The sequence below is a fragment of the Vicugna pacos genome, chromosome 14, assembly GCF_048564905.1.
Source record: "Vicugna pacos chromosome 14, VicPac4, whole genome shotgun sequence".
NCBI classification, from domain to species: Eukaryota; Metazoa; Chordata; class Mammalia; order Artiodactyla; family Camelidae; genus Vicugna; species Vicugna pacos.
The window spans coordinates 13,174,514-13,190,011 of NC_133000.1; the positions used below are offsets into that span (position 1 = coordinate 13,174,514).

The 15,498-nt window shown below is 40.3% G+C and overlaps 1 protein-coding gene across 6 annotated transcripts in view; it reads left to right on the forward strand.

Annotated features, from left to right (window-relative positions):
* Positions 1 to 1,494: 1,494 nt before the first annotated feature.
* Positions 1,495 to 15,498, forward strand: part of NEK5 (NIMA related kinase 5) — a 49,777-nt gene continuing 35,773 nt past the window's right edge. For 4 of the 6 annotated variants that reach the window (XM_072976172.1, XM_072976168.1, XM_072976173.1 and 1 more), the window contains exons 1-6: positions 3,144 to 3,343; positions 3,449 to 3,587; positions 8,061 to 8,157; positions 12,447 to 12,544; positions 14,217 to 14,300; positions 14,392 to 14,462. In XM_072976172.1, coding sequence (XP_072832273.1) covers positions 3,471 to 3,587; positions 8,061 to 8,157; positions 12,447 to 12,544; positions 14,217 to 14,300; positions 14,392 to 14,462 — 467 coding nt within the window. In that variant the 5' untranslated portion in view covers positions 3,144 to 3,343; positions 3,449 to 3,470. Of the gene's footprint in view, positions 1,540 to 3,143; positions 3,344 to 3,448; positions 3,588 to 8,060; positions 8,158 to 12,446; positions 12,545 to 14,216; positions 14,301 to 14,391; positions 14,463 to 15,498 lie in introns of those variants that run through there. The other 2 variants (XM_072976169.1, XM_072976170.1) reach the window with 2 other exon arrangements.

Genomic DNA, 15,498 nt, shown 5'->3' on the forward strand with positions numbered 1-15,498 from the left:
TCCAGCAGTTTGGACCACCACCCCTTTTTGGTGTGCATTGTGCACCTGCATTATGCATTAGCTAACTCCTTAGGCTAGAACATTCCTTTCTTAATCCTATAAGGGGTCACGATGACCCTCTGCTCACCTTGTTGGACTATGTAAACTGTTAGTGTTACTTTGTTGTATAACCCTTTGTCTTGAAAACTTAGGTAACTGTGCTTTGACCTCTAAGCCAGGAAACAGTCCTCAGAGCTTTCTGAAAGACTGTCTCCGGCATTATAATCCTTAGGTTAGTGTGAATAAAATTTTCATTTGTTCCTTGGATTGAATATTGATTAATTTTTCATTGACAGAATCAGTGTTGAATTTGGTTTATTCTAGCAAAAAGTTAGCATTCATTGATGGATACTAATTGAGCCAACTAGGGGGAAAGAGGAAAGCCCATTCAGGTCTTTAAGAGTTGAATTTCCAATACAATTTTATTTTTGATAGTTAATAAATATCAATTCATGATTTTTTTTAGCTTTTATCAATTGTGTACCTGGCACCTAAGGACTGATCACCAACAACCAATCAGAATTATGCGTGAGCCCACAGGCCCTGGGATGCCCCTCCCTCACCTGGCCTTTAAAAATGCTTTGCTGAAACCCTTCTGAGAGTTAAGGGTTTTTTGGTTACCAACTGGTGGTTCTCTTTGCTCTGCCCTGCAATAAACCTTTGTTTGCTCCAAACTCTAAAGTTTCAGTTTGTTTGGCCTCACTGTGCACCTGACACACAAGCTTGTGTTAGGTAACATATGAAGATATGAGTTCAAGGAGAGAAAAGAATGATGTAAATTTTCTGATTCTTAAAGAAGGGCTTTTTTTTTTTTTCCAAATAGATGATGGTGGGTTTCAAATTGCCATGGTATTTAGATTCAATTGGGTATGTTTTAACCTGTGTCAGTATTTATAATTGCTGGAAATTACATCCTTTCAACAACTAAAACATGTAATGGAACATTTCAGACAGCAGCTTGGTGTGCAGTGGGAATGAGGAATGGGTGGGGAGCGATGGCGAGAAGGTGAGATGTGTTTGCAGGCTACTGGGCAGCAGCCAGTTTTGTAAGAAGACCCCAAGGGAGACCGCCAGCTGTGGCCAAAAGAGGAGGATTCCGTCTCAGTCTCCATAGCTTGACAGTATTTGAGACCTTGCACAAGAAACTCTTCCTTTCTCGTCTAGCTTATTTGTAAAACTTGGAGAGGACTACCTTGCTAGGTTGTTGCAAGGATAGAGGTAATGTACGCAAAGCATCTGGTACACGGTGAACAAGAACGGTGCTTGTTCAGTGTCAGTAGAGGAGTCCCGGCCTAAGGCAACGGAGGTGACACGGCCAGGTCTCCAGACTTCCCGGTCCCCGACCCCTCTTCAGGGTGGACTGTGTGGACGGGACCTCTCGCGGCTCATCCAGGCGCCCCGCCCCGCGTTCCCTCGCTCGGCTCCGCCCCTCCCGCCCGGAGGCGCGGCGGCCCGGGAACCCGGATCCACTACTCTCGCCCCGCGGAGCCCGCGGAGCAGGTATGCTGCTGGCGGCGCCCTTAGTCTGTACCCCGAGCTGCCCCCAGGGCTCTGGGGGTCGGGGTGGGGGTGACGGGTGGAGCCCCCAGTTCCCCGCCGGGGAAAACGCGGGGGCCAGAGGCGCGGTCTGGGTCCCGGGCTGCGTCGGTGTCCATGGCAACGCGCAGCGCGCCCAGCTCCCTGCCCCGCGCGAGCTTGGCTGCGCACTCGCCGGCGGCCTCACGGAGTGTTCCTAAGGGAGAAGGACTTTTCCCGAAAGCTGGGGACTTCCACCCTGTGGTACCACCTGGGCGGGAGCGTCGCGGCCCCTCAGCTCCCGCGCTGGTGCCTTTGAGTTCGGATTCCGCATCCGCCCGCCTCAAAACCGGGTCCTCCTGTGTCCCCAGCTTTCTCTGGCTGCGGCCCTGGTTCCCAGTTCCATCCTACCTAATCGTCCCCACTTCCTGCACTGACACAAATCACTCAAAAACATAACCTGCCTGCTCAATTTTTAAAAATCAGTTTGTAACTGTTTACGCAAAGACCAGGTGGCTGGCGGCTGGCCAAGGGTCTCCTGGCCCAGTGGCTTTCAGAGGGGTAGGAGGTGGTCGGAGGAGGTTGCTGGGCCGCCGGGACCTGCAGAAGACAAATCAGAAACAACCCCACTGGAAATTACTGGCCCGTTTGTTGTTTTTGTTTTTGTTTTGCCGACGGGCTATTGAGGGTGTACCCTCGTTACAAAGCAATAGTAAAGGGAAAGGGACCACACCATTGACTACCCTCAAGGAATGCACCTTGAGAAGCCAGGACTCCGGGCTGAGGGTGACAAACCCAAATCAAAGGAGATTAAGCCTCAAAGGGAATTTTAGGCCTTTTAATTGGAGATTCTGACTGGGTAGGTCTTGGGTGGGGCCCTTGTACCCCCTGGCCCACACGCCATCCTGCCATTACGAATCTTAACAGACAAATCGAAACGCCATAGTGCCTGTTTACTATAATTTAAATCTGAAAAAGAACTACTTTCAAATTAGTGAAGTAGCAGGGAGTCACCTGATCGTGACGGCCGCCAACTGATAGGTGGCAGCGTGGCCAGTGGGGGAGTGATTTTCCAAACAAACGAACAGTTCCTAGCAAAGTTCTGACCAAAACAAAGTGCAGTCAAATCTTGATTTACATAGTTGCATTCCTCGAAAACTCAGTGTTAATTAAAACTATGCAAATATACGTTGTATTGAGATGTAAAATAGTTTGGTTGTAGTCACAGATAATTAGGAACGGATTTTTTCTGCACAGGAATGTGTGCGGAAGCTCTCTCAGGCTGTAGGGCCGCGGGGTAGTCCTTTATTATGCGGGACCGTCCCTTCCTTCGCAGAATCTTAGTATCCCAGACCCCAACCGCTTCTAATTGCGGTAGTGCCTGCCTCTCCATTTCTGCGGAGAACAGGAAAAAAAAAAAAAAAAACTCCGTAAGTTTCCAAAATGTCCGGTAGGGGGCAGTACCTCCCCACTGAGAAAGGCTCGACTGTAAAAAACACATGAGCAAAAAGACGTTCCTGCTTCCTAGAGTTGCCAAGACGAGGGTATTATATTTTTTCATTCTCAGAACAAACTTGCAAAAACAGGTACTGTTATTTCTATTTTATAAATTAGGAAAGTGAGGTTTTGCGAAGCTAAGTGACTTGCCCAAGATCGCAACTCCATGGTATATCAAAGCTGAGCTGCAGCCCAAGTCTGACCTCTGATCCCGCTGAGCTCTTGTCTCACTTTTGTTGTTACCTGTGGCCACAAGGAAAGTTATTTGACTCAATATTGGCAGGATTCGAAGGCAAGTTTTTGGAAAATGAGTTCTCTTACAATTTGGTGGTCAGTTTTCTGACCTTGTTCATGTTTATGAAAAGTGTGCAATAAAATTTCACTGCTGTCATTTCAGAAACCTCCGTGCATTGGAGACCATGGATAAATATGACATGATTAAGGCTATCGGGGAAGGTGCCTTTGGGAAAGCATACTTAGCCAAAGGAAAATCAGATAGCAAACTCTGTGTTATCAAAGAGATCAATTTTGCAAAGGTAAAGTTAAGAACTTCAAATTCCTGTTCCTTTACAGCAATATAATTAAGTATGTTAAGATGGCTTTTAAGAATTTAAGTTAAGGAAATACATTTCTTTTTTTCTTTTACAAACATGAACGAGTTGACTTTTGTTTGTTCAGTCTCCTAAGTCCATTGTCCAAATAGCAACCAATGGTCTTATTTTTTAAAAAGAAAAGAAAGAAAGACGGCATCACCTTGGCTCCAATGGCTCTGACTCCTGTTTTGCCTAGGGGCGGTGCACTTCCTCTGGCCAGCTCTCTCCTTATTCAGGTCACCTCCACAGGAGGCCTTCCCCAAACATCCTAGCTAAGATAGCTCCCCAGTGTGAGTCTCTGCTTATCACACCCCTGGGTTTATTTTCTTACTAGCGCTGATAATGATCTGGAATTACTCTGTTCACTTATTTCTTCCCTTGTTTATTGTCTGTCTCCTCCAACATGCAGAACAGTGCCTGACCCGTAATAGGTGCTCAAAAATATTTATGGAATGCACCGAATGAGTGGAGAAAAACTGTGTTATTGTTAGTCTAATGGTTTTGGAGAATAACTAAATATGTTTAATTTAAAAGGAACCATTTTTGTTCAGCTCCTTTTGGTCAGTGTTTATGTCACCCCCTGTAGTGGCTTCGTGTTCATTTTAAATATATTGGGACAACAGTGTCCATGATAGGCTAGAATTAACTTTAAGGCAGTTTTCAGGTTGAGTGCCTTCTAGAGGATTTATAAATGAGAGCAGAAAAACTTCCATGCAAAACAGGTGCAAAGTGGATGACTCGAGTTGCACAATGTGAATGTACTTATGCCACTGAGTTGTGCACTTAAAAATGGTTAAAATGGTATAAATTTTGTTATATATATTTTACCATAACTTTTTTAAATTGGAAAAAAAATAAGAGGACTTCTCAAACCTACATTAAAATTCAGGTGTAGATGATTAGCTTCAGGGCGCATGCTTTGTTACCAATATAGGATCCTTTTCACAGGCGCACGGCAGACTTCTGCTGATGTCCTCTTATTCTGGTGGCCTGACAGAACCTCTTTCTGTGACATTATTCTGCTCACCCTCTTTTGTTTATCTGACTGCTCTTTCCCTGGCCTCTCTGTCTCCTCTCCTCTCCCTCCAGATATGTCCCCACCCATCTGTCCTTTGCTGACTCTCTTTATAGTGCCACCTGGAAGTTACCTCATTTCAGTCTTTACCACTAAGCGGATCACTCTTAAAATGCTCTCCAGCCCTGCTATCTTCCAGAGCCCTGGTCCCACGTTTCACCTGCCAGCTAGACAGCTTCAAGCACTATCTGTGTGGGTAATCTGTTGCTGTGTAACATATTACCCTGAACGTAGTGGTGTTTATACAATAAACATTTGTGTTCTCACAGTTTCTGTGCACTAAGAATTCAGAGCGAGGATCACTGAGGACCATCTTGGAAGCTAGCTACCACAATTGTACCCCAAACAAAGTAGAAATTTCTCATTTTTCTGGGCAGACCCATGTCACCTGCTGTGTGCTGCTCTGTGTTAATGACATCAGTATTCTTATGCTATCCAGGCTGAAAACCTTGGGGTCATCTGTGAATTCTTTTCTCTCTGCATATCCAACTAATTTGCTAAATACTGTTGACTCTTTTCTCTCCCTTGAATTCATTTCATTCTTTATGCCCCCAACCTTCTCTGGGACACAAGTCATAAGGGAAAAGATGATTGGATGCATTGTCATCTTTGACTACATAAAAATATAAAACTTCTGTATGACAAAGAAACCATCATAAGTAAATGGCAAGAAAACCGACAGAATGGCAAAAATATTTGCAAGTGTTGACTAAAAGCTGCTGGCCTGTTTTAAATCTATAAAAAGGAAGCAAATCATAACTGAAGAAGTCATCATACAAAAATTCCAAACTCATTAGTAAACTAAGAAAAGTAAAATAAATCTGTTGATTGATATCACTTTTTGCTTAGACAACTGGAAAGGATAAAAAAGAATATAGAAGTGGGGGAGGCGGGCAGCCTCTTATTCTGCTGATAAGAAGGTAAATTGGTATCATCCTGAGGGGAATTTATCAAAATGTATCGAAGCCTTAGAAGGATCCATGCCCTGTTTGTATTATTGACAAGGAATAAGGTCCACAATATGTTGCAAAGATAAAAAAAAAAAACAACCAGGCCACAAAAAGTTGTGTGTGTGTACATACATGTGTACTGTTACACACCCAACATTAACAGTGGTTGTTGCTGTTGGTGGGATTTTATCATTTCTTTCTGCACTGCCAGAATTTTTAATAGGCAGCACATACTATGTTCTTTAAAATTATGAATTGTATTATTTATATAAGAAGAGAAAGCTATCTTCAATCTTCATCTTGAAAAAGAAAAGGAAAAAAGTACACATCCTAGGACCCAGTAGTTCTACTTTGGGGATTTTATTTCAAGGAAATACCCAGAAATGTACAGACAGAAAACAACTTATGTCCAAGAGTAGGGGATTTGTTGAGAGATTTTGGAAAAACTAAGCAGCGTTTCGAAATCATGTTGTAGTTGCAGTGTTGACATGGGAACGACTTTTGCTGACTAAGGAGACAGTATTTGTAGAATGATGCAATCTTTGTAAAAGTATATGCACTGTCTCTGTATATAGGTCTGTATGTTCTCACACATATATTCACATGCATGTAAGAAAGACATGCTAGATTGTTATTATCCAGGTGAAGTGTGGGATTATGAGTAATTGTTACCTTGTACTTTTATATCATTTCACTCTTCAAATTAGTTTTGACACCCTTTCTGATTTGTTCCCAAATTCCATTTTCAACCTCCCCTTCACATACTCTTTTTTTTTTTCCTCCAAGTACAAATCCTTCACACACCAGCCTCTGTGCTCGCCCAAGGGGCTCTTTCTTCCAAGCACCAAGATCCCACTTCCTAAGCCCCAGGATAACTTCCAGAACTTTCCCACTCTAAGTAGTCTCTCTTTCTCTGTAAACTCCATAGCTTTTCGTCCGTACTGCTGTTATGGTACCAATTGCTTTCTACCTTGATGTGCTTTAGCTGTGTATTTTGTGCCTTCTCCTCCTTATTAAATGGTATGTTCTGTGCATGCAGAATCCATGTCTTATTCGTCTTGCTATTCCATACAGCACCTAATAATGCTTTGTACCGGTAGCCGTTCAATAAATCCTTATTGGGTAAATAATTCAATGGATACATACTTTCAGGCCTTCTGGCTCTCTTGTTAAGCTGGTACATACTTAGGAATTGTAAAACCATTTAAATTCTAAGTAAAGGAAAAAACTATTTGGGAGGTGAATCCTCTGTAAAAATATATATTAATGCATTTTATAGCATCTCTCCCATTCTTTAGTATAGATTGCAAAAACTTGACTATATATTTCTAATACAGCACTGATTTTTTTTTGTCCTTTTACTCATGAAACACTCTTGTCTTCATGCCATAAATAAGTAGAATGTTATATTAGGCCTTGTTATTGTCACTTCCTTGTATCTCTTTGTGTTATCAAATTTGCCTAGCAACATCTATGTCACAGTATTAACAGTTATTGCTTCTTTCTTCCTTTCTACTCTAATGTAGCTTTTCATTACTTCTTATCTAGAGAAATTTACATTTCTTTTCAACTCCAGCATCTCTCCATGAAACAAACTCTAGACCCCAGAACTTAAATTGCTTATTTTCTCACAGGTGTCCAAAAACTATGTATTTTCTCTTATTATCCTACCATTATCAAGCATATTCTTTTCTTTCTTGCCTTCAAAATTGTGTTGTCTCTTTTCTTGATTATAAACATTAAAATATTCATTGTAGAAATTTTGGAAAAAAACTGTAGGGAAAAATAAGACTATTTAGAGGAAAATAAAAATTACTTATAACTTCTCTCTTCATCATTATTAACCTTATGGTGAATTTCTCTCCTGGCCATTTTTCTTGCATAAATGTACTTTATAAGCTCTTAAGATATATTAGAAGATATTAAATATAAAAGTGTAGCAATCTTAACACAGAACTTCACTGGTCTGATTCATGTGATAAATGACTTTTTTTTTTTTAGATTTCATTTGTTTCCTCTTAGCAGTGATTGGTACTGGAAGATTGCGTTTTTTGTAAATTTCTTTGCTGCTGAAAAATAAATATTAAAATAACTTTCCTCCAAATGACTAAATAATTGACACAGTACCACCTATCTAGCTGAAATTGTAATACAGCAAAACTTCACCAGAAACACTTGTTTTTCTTGTTTATGATTGTCACTGACAACCGTTGACCAGGTATGACACTGTGCTAATTCTAGAAATATCATTTCCTGCTGTTGAATGATCAATTTCGGAAGTACATTAAAAGCTAGTGAAATCCTGGAGAATTTTAGATGACAATGAGCAGAAACCACATTCTTGAAAGCAACTCATCTGTACAGACTACTCTGTCTCTTTCTATATTTTAGATGCCCATCCAAGAAAAAGAAGCTTCCAAGAAAGAAGTCATTCTTCTGGCAAAGATGAAACATCCCAACATTGTAACCTTCTTCAGTTCCTTTCAAGGTGTGACTTTCTAATATTCTTGAAGTATTTTAATAAAATGTAGGCATGTAGACTTCTATAAAAGATGTGTTCCTGAGAACTGCATCTAAATTAATTTTTGTAAATGGACTCATTTTCCTGTTTACTTAAGTTGTAATTTGAGACATCATCTTTATTTCTTCTCCAGTGAATTTTTGTAGATAGCTTTCCAAAATTTTCTTAAGTTTTCCCTTCTCACTTTAATTCTCACTCCCTCAAATAGTTAATGATGGGTGGATTACAGCCCCTACATTTCAGTGGCCTGCAACAATACCATCTATTTCTCACTCATATTACGTTGGCTGTGGGTGGGCAGGGTCTTTAAGTCTAGCGTCCAGGCTGAAGGAGCAGCTCAGATATGGAACATGCTGTTCTCCTGAGTGAGAGAAAAGAGCAGGACACAGAGCCCATCACACCCCCACTCTCAGGGCCCGGCTAGGATGGGGCATGTTTCTTATGTGCTCACATTGCTGGTGCAAAGCAGCCAGGCAGTCAGCCCTGAGAATGAGGTGATGGTGGGGGAGGGTATGCTCTGCCTCTGGGTGTCCTTGCAAGTCCCAGGGCAGTGGGTGGGGCTGCACAGTTCTCTTACAGAGACGCTGCAGATGGCCAGCAAACGGCCAGGAAAGAGGGGAAGATATTTAAAAAAAAAAAAAAAAGAGGGGAAGAACTTAAAGGAAGCTGTTCCCTTCCTCTATACATCTCTTCTGCCTCCACTCATCACTCAACTCCAAAGATAAGGAAAAAAAACCATGAAAGGAGCAGTGGTCAGAGACCATCCACTCACTTAACAAATATCTATATCGAGTGCTTACTATATGCATCGTTCTAGGTACCAGGAATAGAGCAGGGGACAAATCAGGCAGAAGCTCCTGTCCTTGTGGTGCTTACCTTGTAGTGGGAAGGGACAGACAGTGACACGTAAGCACATCAGGTGTTGATCAAGCTGAGTCAGGGCTGCAGATGCCCTCCCTTCTCCGCGGAGCAGCCCCACCCCAGCACCCAGCACCCAGCGCGCTTGAATTCACAGGTCGAAAGTAGTTAATGGAGCAGGAATTTTCAAGCACCATCAGGGGTGTTGAAAATCAGTAAATTTTAAGGGCTATTTTTTGAGCTTTTACACCATGCAGGGCACAGTGTTTCTTACAGATTAAACCTGGGTACTTTGAAAGAGCTCTCAGAACACTTGCGAGGTCTTCCTGAGAGTACATGCGAGCAGGGAACGGAGCTGTATTGAGCAACATTTGAGGGCAGTCACTGAGTAACGTGCCTTCCACTGCTGTTCATTGATTCCTTTTTTTTCCAGGGGTGGGGCAGGTGATTAAGTTTATTTGTTTGTTTACTTTTGATGGAGGTACTGGGGACTGAACTCAGGACCTTGTGCATGCTAGGCAAGCACTCTACCACCGAGCTATACCCACTCTCTCACTGGGTCCTAACAACAACGCCATAAACATCCTTTTCCTCCTTCTGTGGGTTATTATTATAACTCCCTCCACCTGGTGTGTCCTGCTCATTGACTGGCCTTCTCTGAGATCACAATTCAAATTCCAGCCTCCCTTTACTGGTCTTATACAGCATTTCTGTACTGTGTGTGTCTATTTATATACAAAATTAAGAATTGGTCTAATATTTGTCTCCCTTTAAGACGGTAAACTTAACAAATTCTTTTGCTCACCACTTGCTCCTTGGCATCTAGCATACAGGTGTTTGCTGAGTGAGTGCCTGGAGCGGGCCGTTTGGCAGAGTGGAGTTTGTCTGTACAACATGCAAAATGGATATTTGAGAACAATTTACGCTGGATACTGTTATAAAATTAGAGGTCTTTTTTTTTTACAGTATAAATAATCTCCCCTGAGTTTTTTTTTAAATTTAAGCTTAAAACTTATGGCAGCCTTTTTTGTTTTTTTAAGTAGAGCACCTCTGCGTTTAGGAAAACTAGAGCTCTTGTGATGCCTTCGAGTTCGCCTGGCAGATTGTTGGGACTGGAAACTCTGAAAGTCTCAGCCATCCTTGGAATTCCTGACTGTCAGGGAGTGTGGGTAGAGCCCTTGTTTACCCTCAAACAGTTTATCTCTGAACAAAAGAACCACGGCTCTAGTTCATTAAATGTCTGTTTTGCCTCCGTGGAATTTGGGGGGACACAGAATTAGCGCTAACATGAAGCTCTGACAGCTGCTTTGGCCAAGAATCATAAAGTCCTTTGTCTCTGGCCCGGGGGTCTCCTGTCCTCTGCCAGCATCCATGTCATAGTCACAGGCTGGTGAGAGGGATGGCATCTCACACCTGTGGCAGAACCTGCTAGAAGCCAGTGTGGGAGGAGTGCAGTGAGAAGGGCGGACAGCAGAAAGTATTTTTACTCTTTATGCTGATTCTGTGTCCTTCCTAGATTCTTGGCGCTAAAATGCTTTTATTTTTACGTAATGATGGTGATAGTGGTGATCTCTCATTTCATCCAATCTAGAGGCCATTGGTTGTAAGAAACATTATTATGTGCTAATTAAAAGGAAAAATACTGCCCATTAGACTATATGGCACAATGCTTTCTTATCACAGTTTTTATCTCATGTGCATTAAGAGCTCTTTTAGACTTGTTTAAACACAGAGTTTTACTTTTATTACTCTTGTGCATGCATGGAAAGAAAATATGAGCAAATTAAATTGGTTAAGATATTCTAACAATTAATGAGGCAGTGATGATGTCAAGACTACTGGACCCACAGCCACTGATTAGAAAATGCCAATGTCTGTTAAGACACTATCTTGATGTTTAAAAAGTCCATTTTAGAACGAATGAATTATAGTAATTGTTCTTTCAATGTTGGAATTTGGCCAAAAAAAAAAAAAGGTGCCCTCCAACAGTTCTGAAATGTCAGTGACTCATGAGCTTTATAGTTCTAGAAACTCCTGCCCTATAGGGAGCCATGCACTTTCTTTTGGAATGTCCTTTTCCTCCTTTCTGCGTTTTACAATAATTATGCATGTTCAAGACTAAAGACCCCATCCCCAGACCTACAGTGATCTCTCTCACCTCTGCTCGAGCACTTCCAGAGTCTTCCTGGCCGTGTCACTTGTGTGGCATTTGTAATATGCTGCGTTGTGATGTTAGTGTATATTCTTTATTCCCCTCAATGAGACTGGAAGCTCCATGAGGGTAAGAATTTTTTCTTATCCTTCCCCTCCCCCACCCCAGTAATTAATTTTTTTAAACACTTGGAAAATTTGAGAGCATAACTGACTTTTCCAGACATTTCTAACCCTACTCAATATAAAAATTAACAACGACTAGTGGGGGAAAAATGTGTATTTAGAGCCAAATGATGCTCATTGACCTGAATAGTTCCTTCAAGATGGTCTAGCCATGATTAATCCTGAATCAGTCAATTAACTTCTTCCACTGAAAGCCAGTGTGAGGCTGAGTGAGTTGGTGGTTGGTGGAAAGGAAGCTACTCACTTTTACTGAGTCCTCCACAGCATTCAGTGTAGTTTTTGTAGAAACAATCACATCTTTTCCCATTCATCTTTCATCAGTTTATATAATAATTACAGTGACACGTATAATTGGCATAAACTGGTTTGGGAATGAGCACAGTGATTTTTGGAGAGAATCAGTGGGAGCAGAGGCGCCTGGGCACATGAGAGTCCAGGAGCCACCAGTGGGAACGTTGAGCAGGCAGCAGCCAGAGTGCCCGTCAGTCTGGTAAGTAGGTCAGGCGGAGGTCAGTTAGAAGGGTGCCTACTCTACTCAACAACATGGTTGAATAAGTGCCAGATAAATAAAAGTTTACACCCATGTTCAAGGGTCTATTCATCTTTCCTAAGGTGCTGAAAAAAGACTCACAGCTGCTGTTTTACAGCAGATTTCTAATCTCTTGCAAGAATGTGTTAATAATAATTGCTCACATTGACTGAAACTCTCATTACGTGCAGGTTATTATTCTAAGTATGTGACATGGATTAACTCATTTAAAGGATTAAATGAGGAAAGATACAACAATCCCAAGAGAGGTTTCTATATTATTATCTCCATCTTACAGATGAGATCATGGGGCCCAGGGAAATTAAAATAACTTGCCCAGAGTCACAGAGCTAAGAAATTAAAGTGGTGACGTGGGATGAGAGCGCAGTCCACCTTGATTCTGCAGCCAGAGCCTTTAACTATTCCAGACCGCGTTTTTCCATTATATTCTCCGCCTTCTAGAACTTGAAAGGCAAATAATTAGTAAATATTTGAAACCCTTCCAGCATCCAAATGATGCCTTTTCTTCCAGAAGACAATAGGCTCTTTATTGTGATGGAGTATTGTGATGGAGGGGATCTCATGAAAAGGATCAAGAGACAACGGGGAGTCTTGTTTAGTGAAGATCAGGTAAAAACTTTTAATTTACCTTTCAGTGTATATTGGGGGGATTAAATTTATAATGTGATAAGTAATAAACTATGTTTATATGAAACATGATTTCTGAATGAGAATTTCAAACCATAAAATAGTGGATCAATATCCTTGATAGATTTTAAGTCCAGAACATATTTGCAGGTGAACTTAAATCTCTTTTTGAGAGTGAACTTTGACAAAAGATAGCGTCTTATTTTTGGACAATCTCATGTAGGGTGCCGCTGAGATAAAGCGTCATGGCTAAACAGAAGTGAATGTGGACGATCCTTTGCCATTTAAAATGGGACATATTTGTAGCTTCACTCATCATCCTTTTACCATTTGGTTTGGTACTCTTGTTTTGAAACAGCTCCCCCACTTTGTCAGGGAGGATAGATGCTCTTCTTAGCAATGGCTCTTTGGTTTCATTGGTTATTAAGAGAGAGGGGAGAAAAGGTGAAGAACAGTGGCCTCAGTTCCCATTTTCTCTTTGCACAAACGATTTTCTTCCATACTCTGAGCTTCCTTGATACCATCTTGGGAGTTGTACTCATGGAGACAGGTGTGTGTGTGCGGAGAAGAATCTGACGCAGGGCCTGTGTGGTAGGTGGGAAAGACCACCAACTCAAGCCGCGCCCGGGATGGCCCACGATCTTTCTCTAGGCCATCTGTTTCTTTGTTCTCTTTTAGCATTTAAGAGCATCAGGCCCAAATAATTCCCTCCTAGAGTTAAAATTGAATATTGCGAATGCATGAATGAGTAAAGAATGAATATTTCTAACCTCTGTAAGTTTAATCAAGCATTCTTCCTATGCTCATTTACATTATCCATTAAATTCCACATTTGTAGAAACCCTCCTTTCTTTCTATCTATGTATTATTTTGCCACATTTAATAAAAATACTTTTCTCTACACAGTTTTGAATTACATTTTCCTTTGTTGGGAAAGAAGTAAAATTACAACTGAATTTTGGTGTCTGGAATGTAGCTTTTTTTTCTTGTTGTTTTCCTCTTTCTGTGTCATTCAGCAGACAAAGAATGATGATAGTTTAGATTAGTTTAAATAAATCTCTATAGTATAGAGCACATTTTAATAAAGAGGCTCATGGCCAGCCAAGATAAAATAAAGCCATAGCTGAGAAATAAAATTAAGCTTTAAAAAGTTTAAAAGTAAAATATTTCTTAGTTTTACACTATATACATGTATATTGATATTGCATTAAAAATTTTAATAACCTCACGGATTCTCCACGTCTTCCTCTTTCTTTCTTTGCCCTCCGCCCCCTCCTTCCACTGAAAAGGAGGAAGCAGCGGCACCCGGAGTTATCAGGGAACAGAGCTGCTGGTCTGCTCTCCTGACGCAGTTAGCAACCCAGTGTTAAGAAAAAAATGAAAATCTGGAACTCCTTCCCTCTCTTTCTTGCTTCTGTTTATCTTTTTCTGTATTGGCATTCCCTTTGACACCAACTTGTTTGGACTGCTTTTTACACCTCCGTTTTTCTAGCTGTAAAAAGAAAATAGTATGATAAGATGGTACCTCTGTTAGCTTCATTCATATAAGTACACACGCATAAATATACTATTTCTCTCTTCTTGCATGTTATCAGGAAGACGTTTGAGTGATCACCAGCCTACTCACTAGTTTTGTTTTATGTTCCCTCTGCAGATTCTGAGTTGGTTTGTACAGATTTCTCTAGGATTAAAACATATTCATGACAGAAAGATCTTACACAGGGACATAAAAGCCCAGGTAACAGTTCAGCTCAGAGAAGAGCAAGACAGAACCGATCTTTGGTTTTCTTGAAATACCTCCAACAACGTAGCATTTTCTCCATTTATAGAACATTTTTCTTAGCAAGAATGGAATGGTTGCAAAGCTTGGGGACTTTGGTATAGCAAGAGTTCTAAACAAGTAAGTACTTTTTAAAATCACTTTTCTTTCTGTTCGTAATAGCCAATACATGTATTTTTAGATTTCATGAATTAAGATGATATTAAAAAGCTTAGTTTCCAAATAATTTTAGATAACTCTTTGTATAAGTTAATTAAATCATTCAGTTGGTACTTTGAGATTAAAATTCTCAAGATAAACCTCGGCATCGTAGAAGGATGGTGGCAATGTTGTATAGTGTGATGTAAGCGAATCAAATGAGATGTGACTTAAATAGACATAAAACTAGTGAGCATTTTGTGAAACAGGTAAATTCATACATGCTGGGGGAAGTATACTGATGCAACTGTTTTGGAAGGCAATTTGGTGAAATCAGCATCAAGAGACTTTTAAATGTTCTCTTTTTGGGAATTTATTCCAAGGGAATAACTTGAAATTTGGAATAATTTAAATGCCTAATAATTGGGAAATGGTTAAATTTTATAAAACTTGGTACAGCCATGTACCTGAATATTATACAGCCACTAACATTTATGACTTTGAAGACTTCTTGATAATGTGAGAACAAACTTTGTTATATTCAGTTAAAAAAAAGGAATTCTGAATTCCAAATACACTATGATCACAGCTATGTGAAAAATATCTGTGGAAAAAGACCAGAAGGAAATATATCAGAATGTTAATACTAGTTGTTTTGGAGTGATAAGATTTTGGGTAATTTTTTTCTTCTTTATTCACATTTGGTTTTTTCCAAATTTTAAATCATAAGATTGCAGTACTTTGATAATTGAAAAGAGGGAAATTTTTTTTACATGTGAGAATTATGCAATATAACAATTGTATCTCTTCATGGAATCTTTAAGCCGTAATTTTTTTTAACATGTAAACGTTGAAGTGAATTATAAGCTTAAAAATCAACTAATTTCACTACTCTGTTATTAATATGCAATATGTTTTGCTTTATTTTAATGTGTATGCATCAAATTTTGTGTTATCCATTTTTACACTTTTTTCTTGCATGTGTATCTATGTCTTAAGCCTTTTCTTACTTCAATAA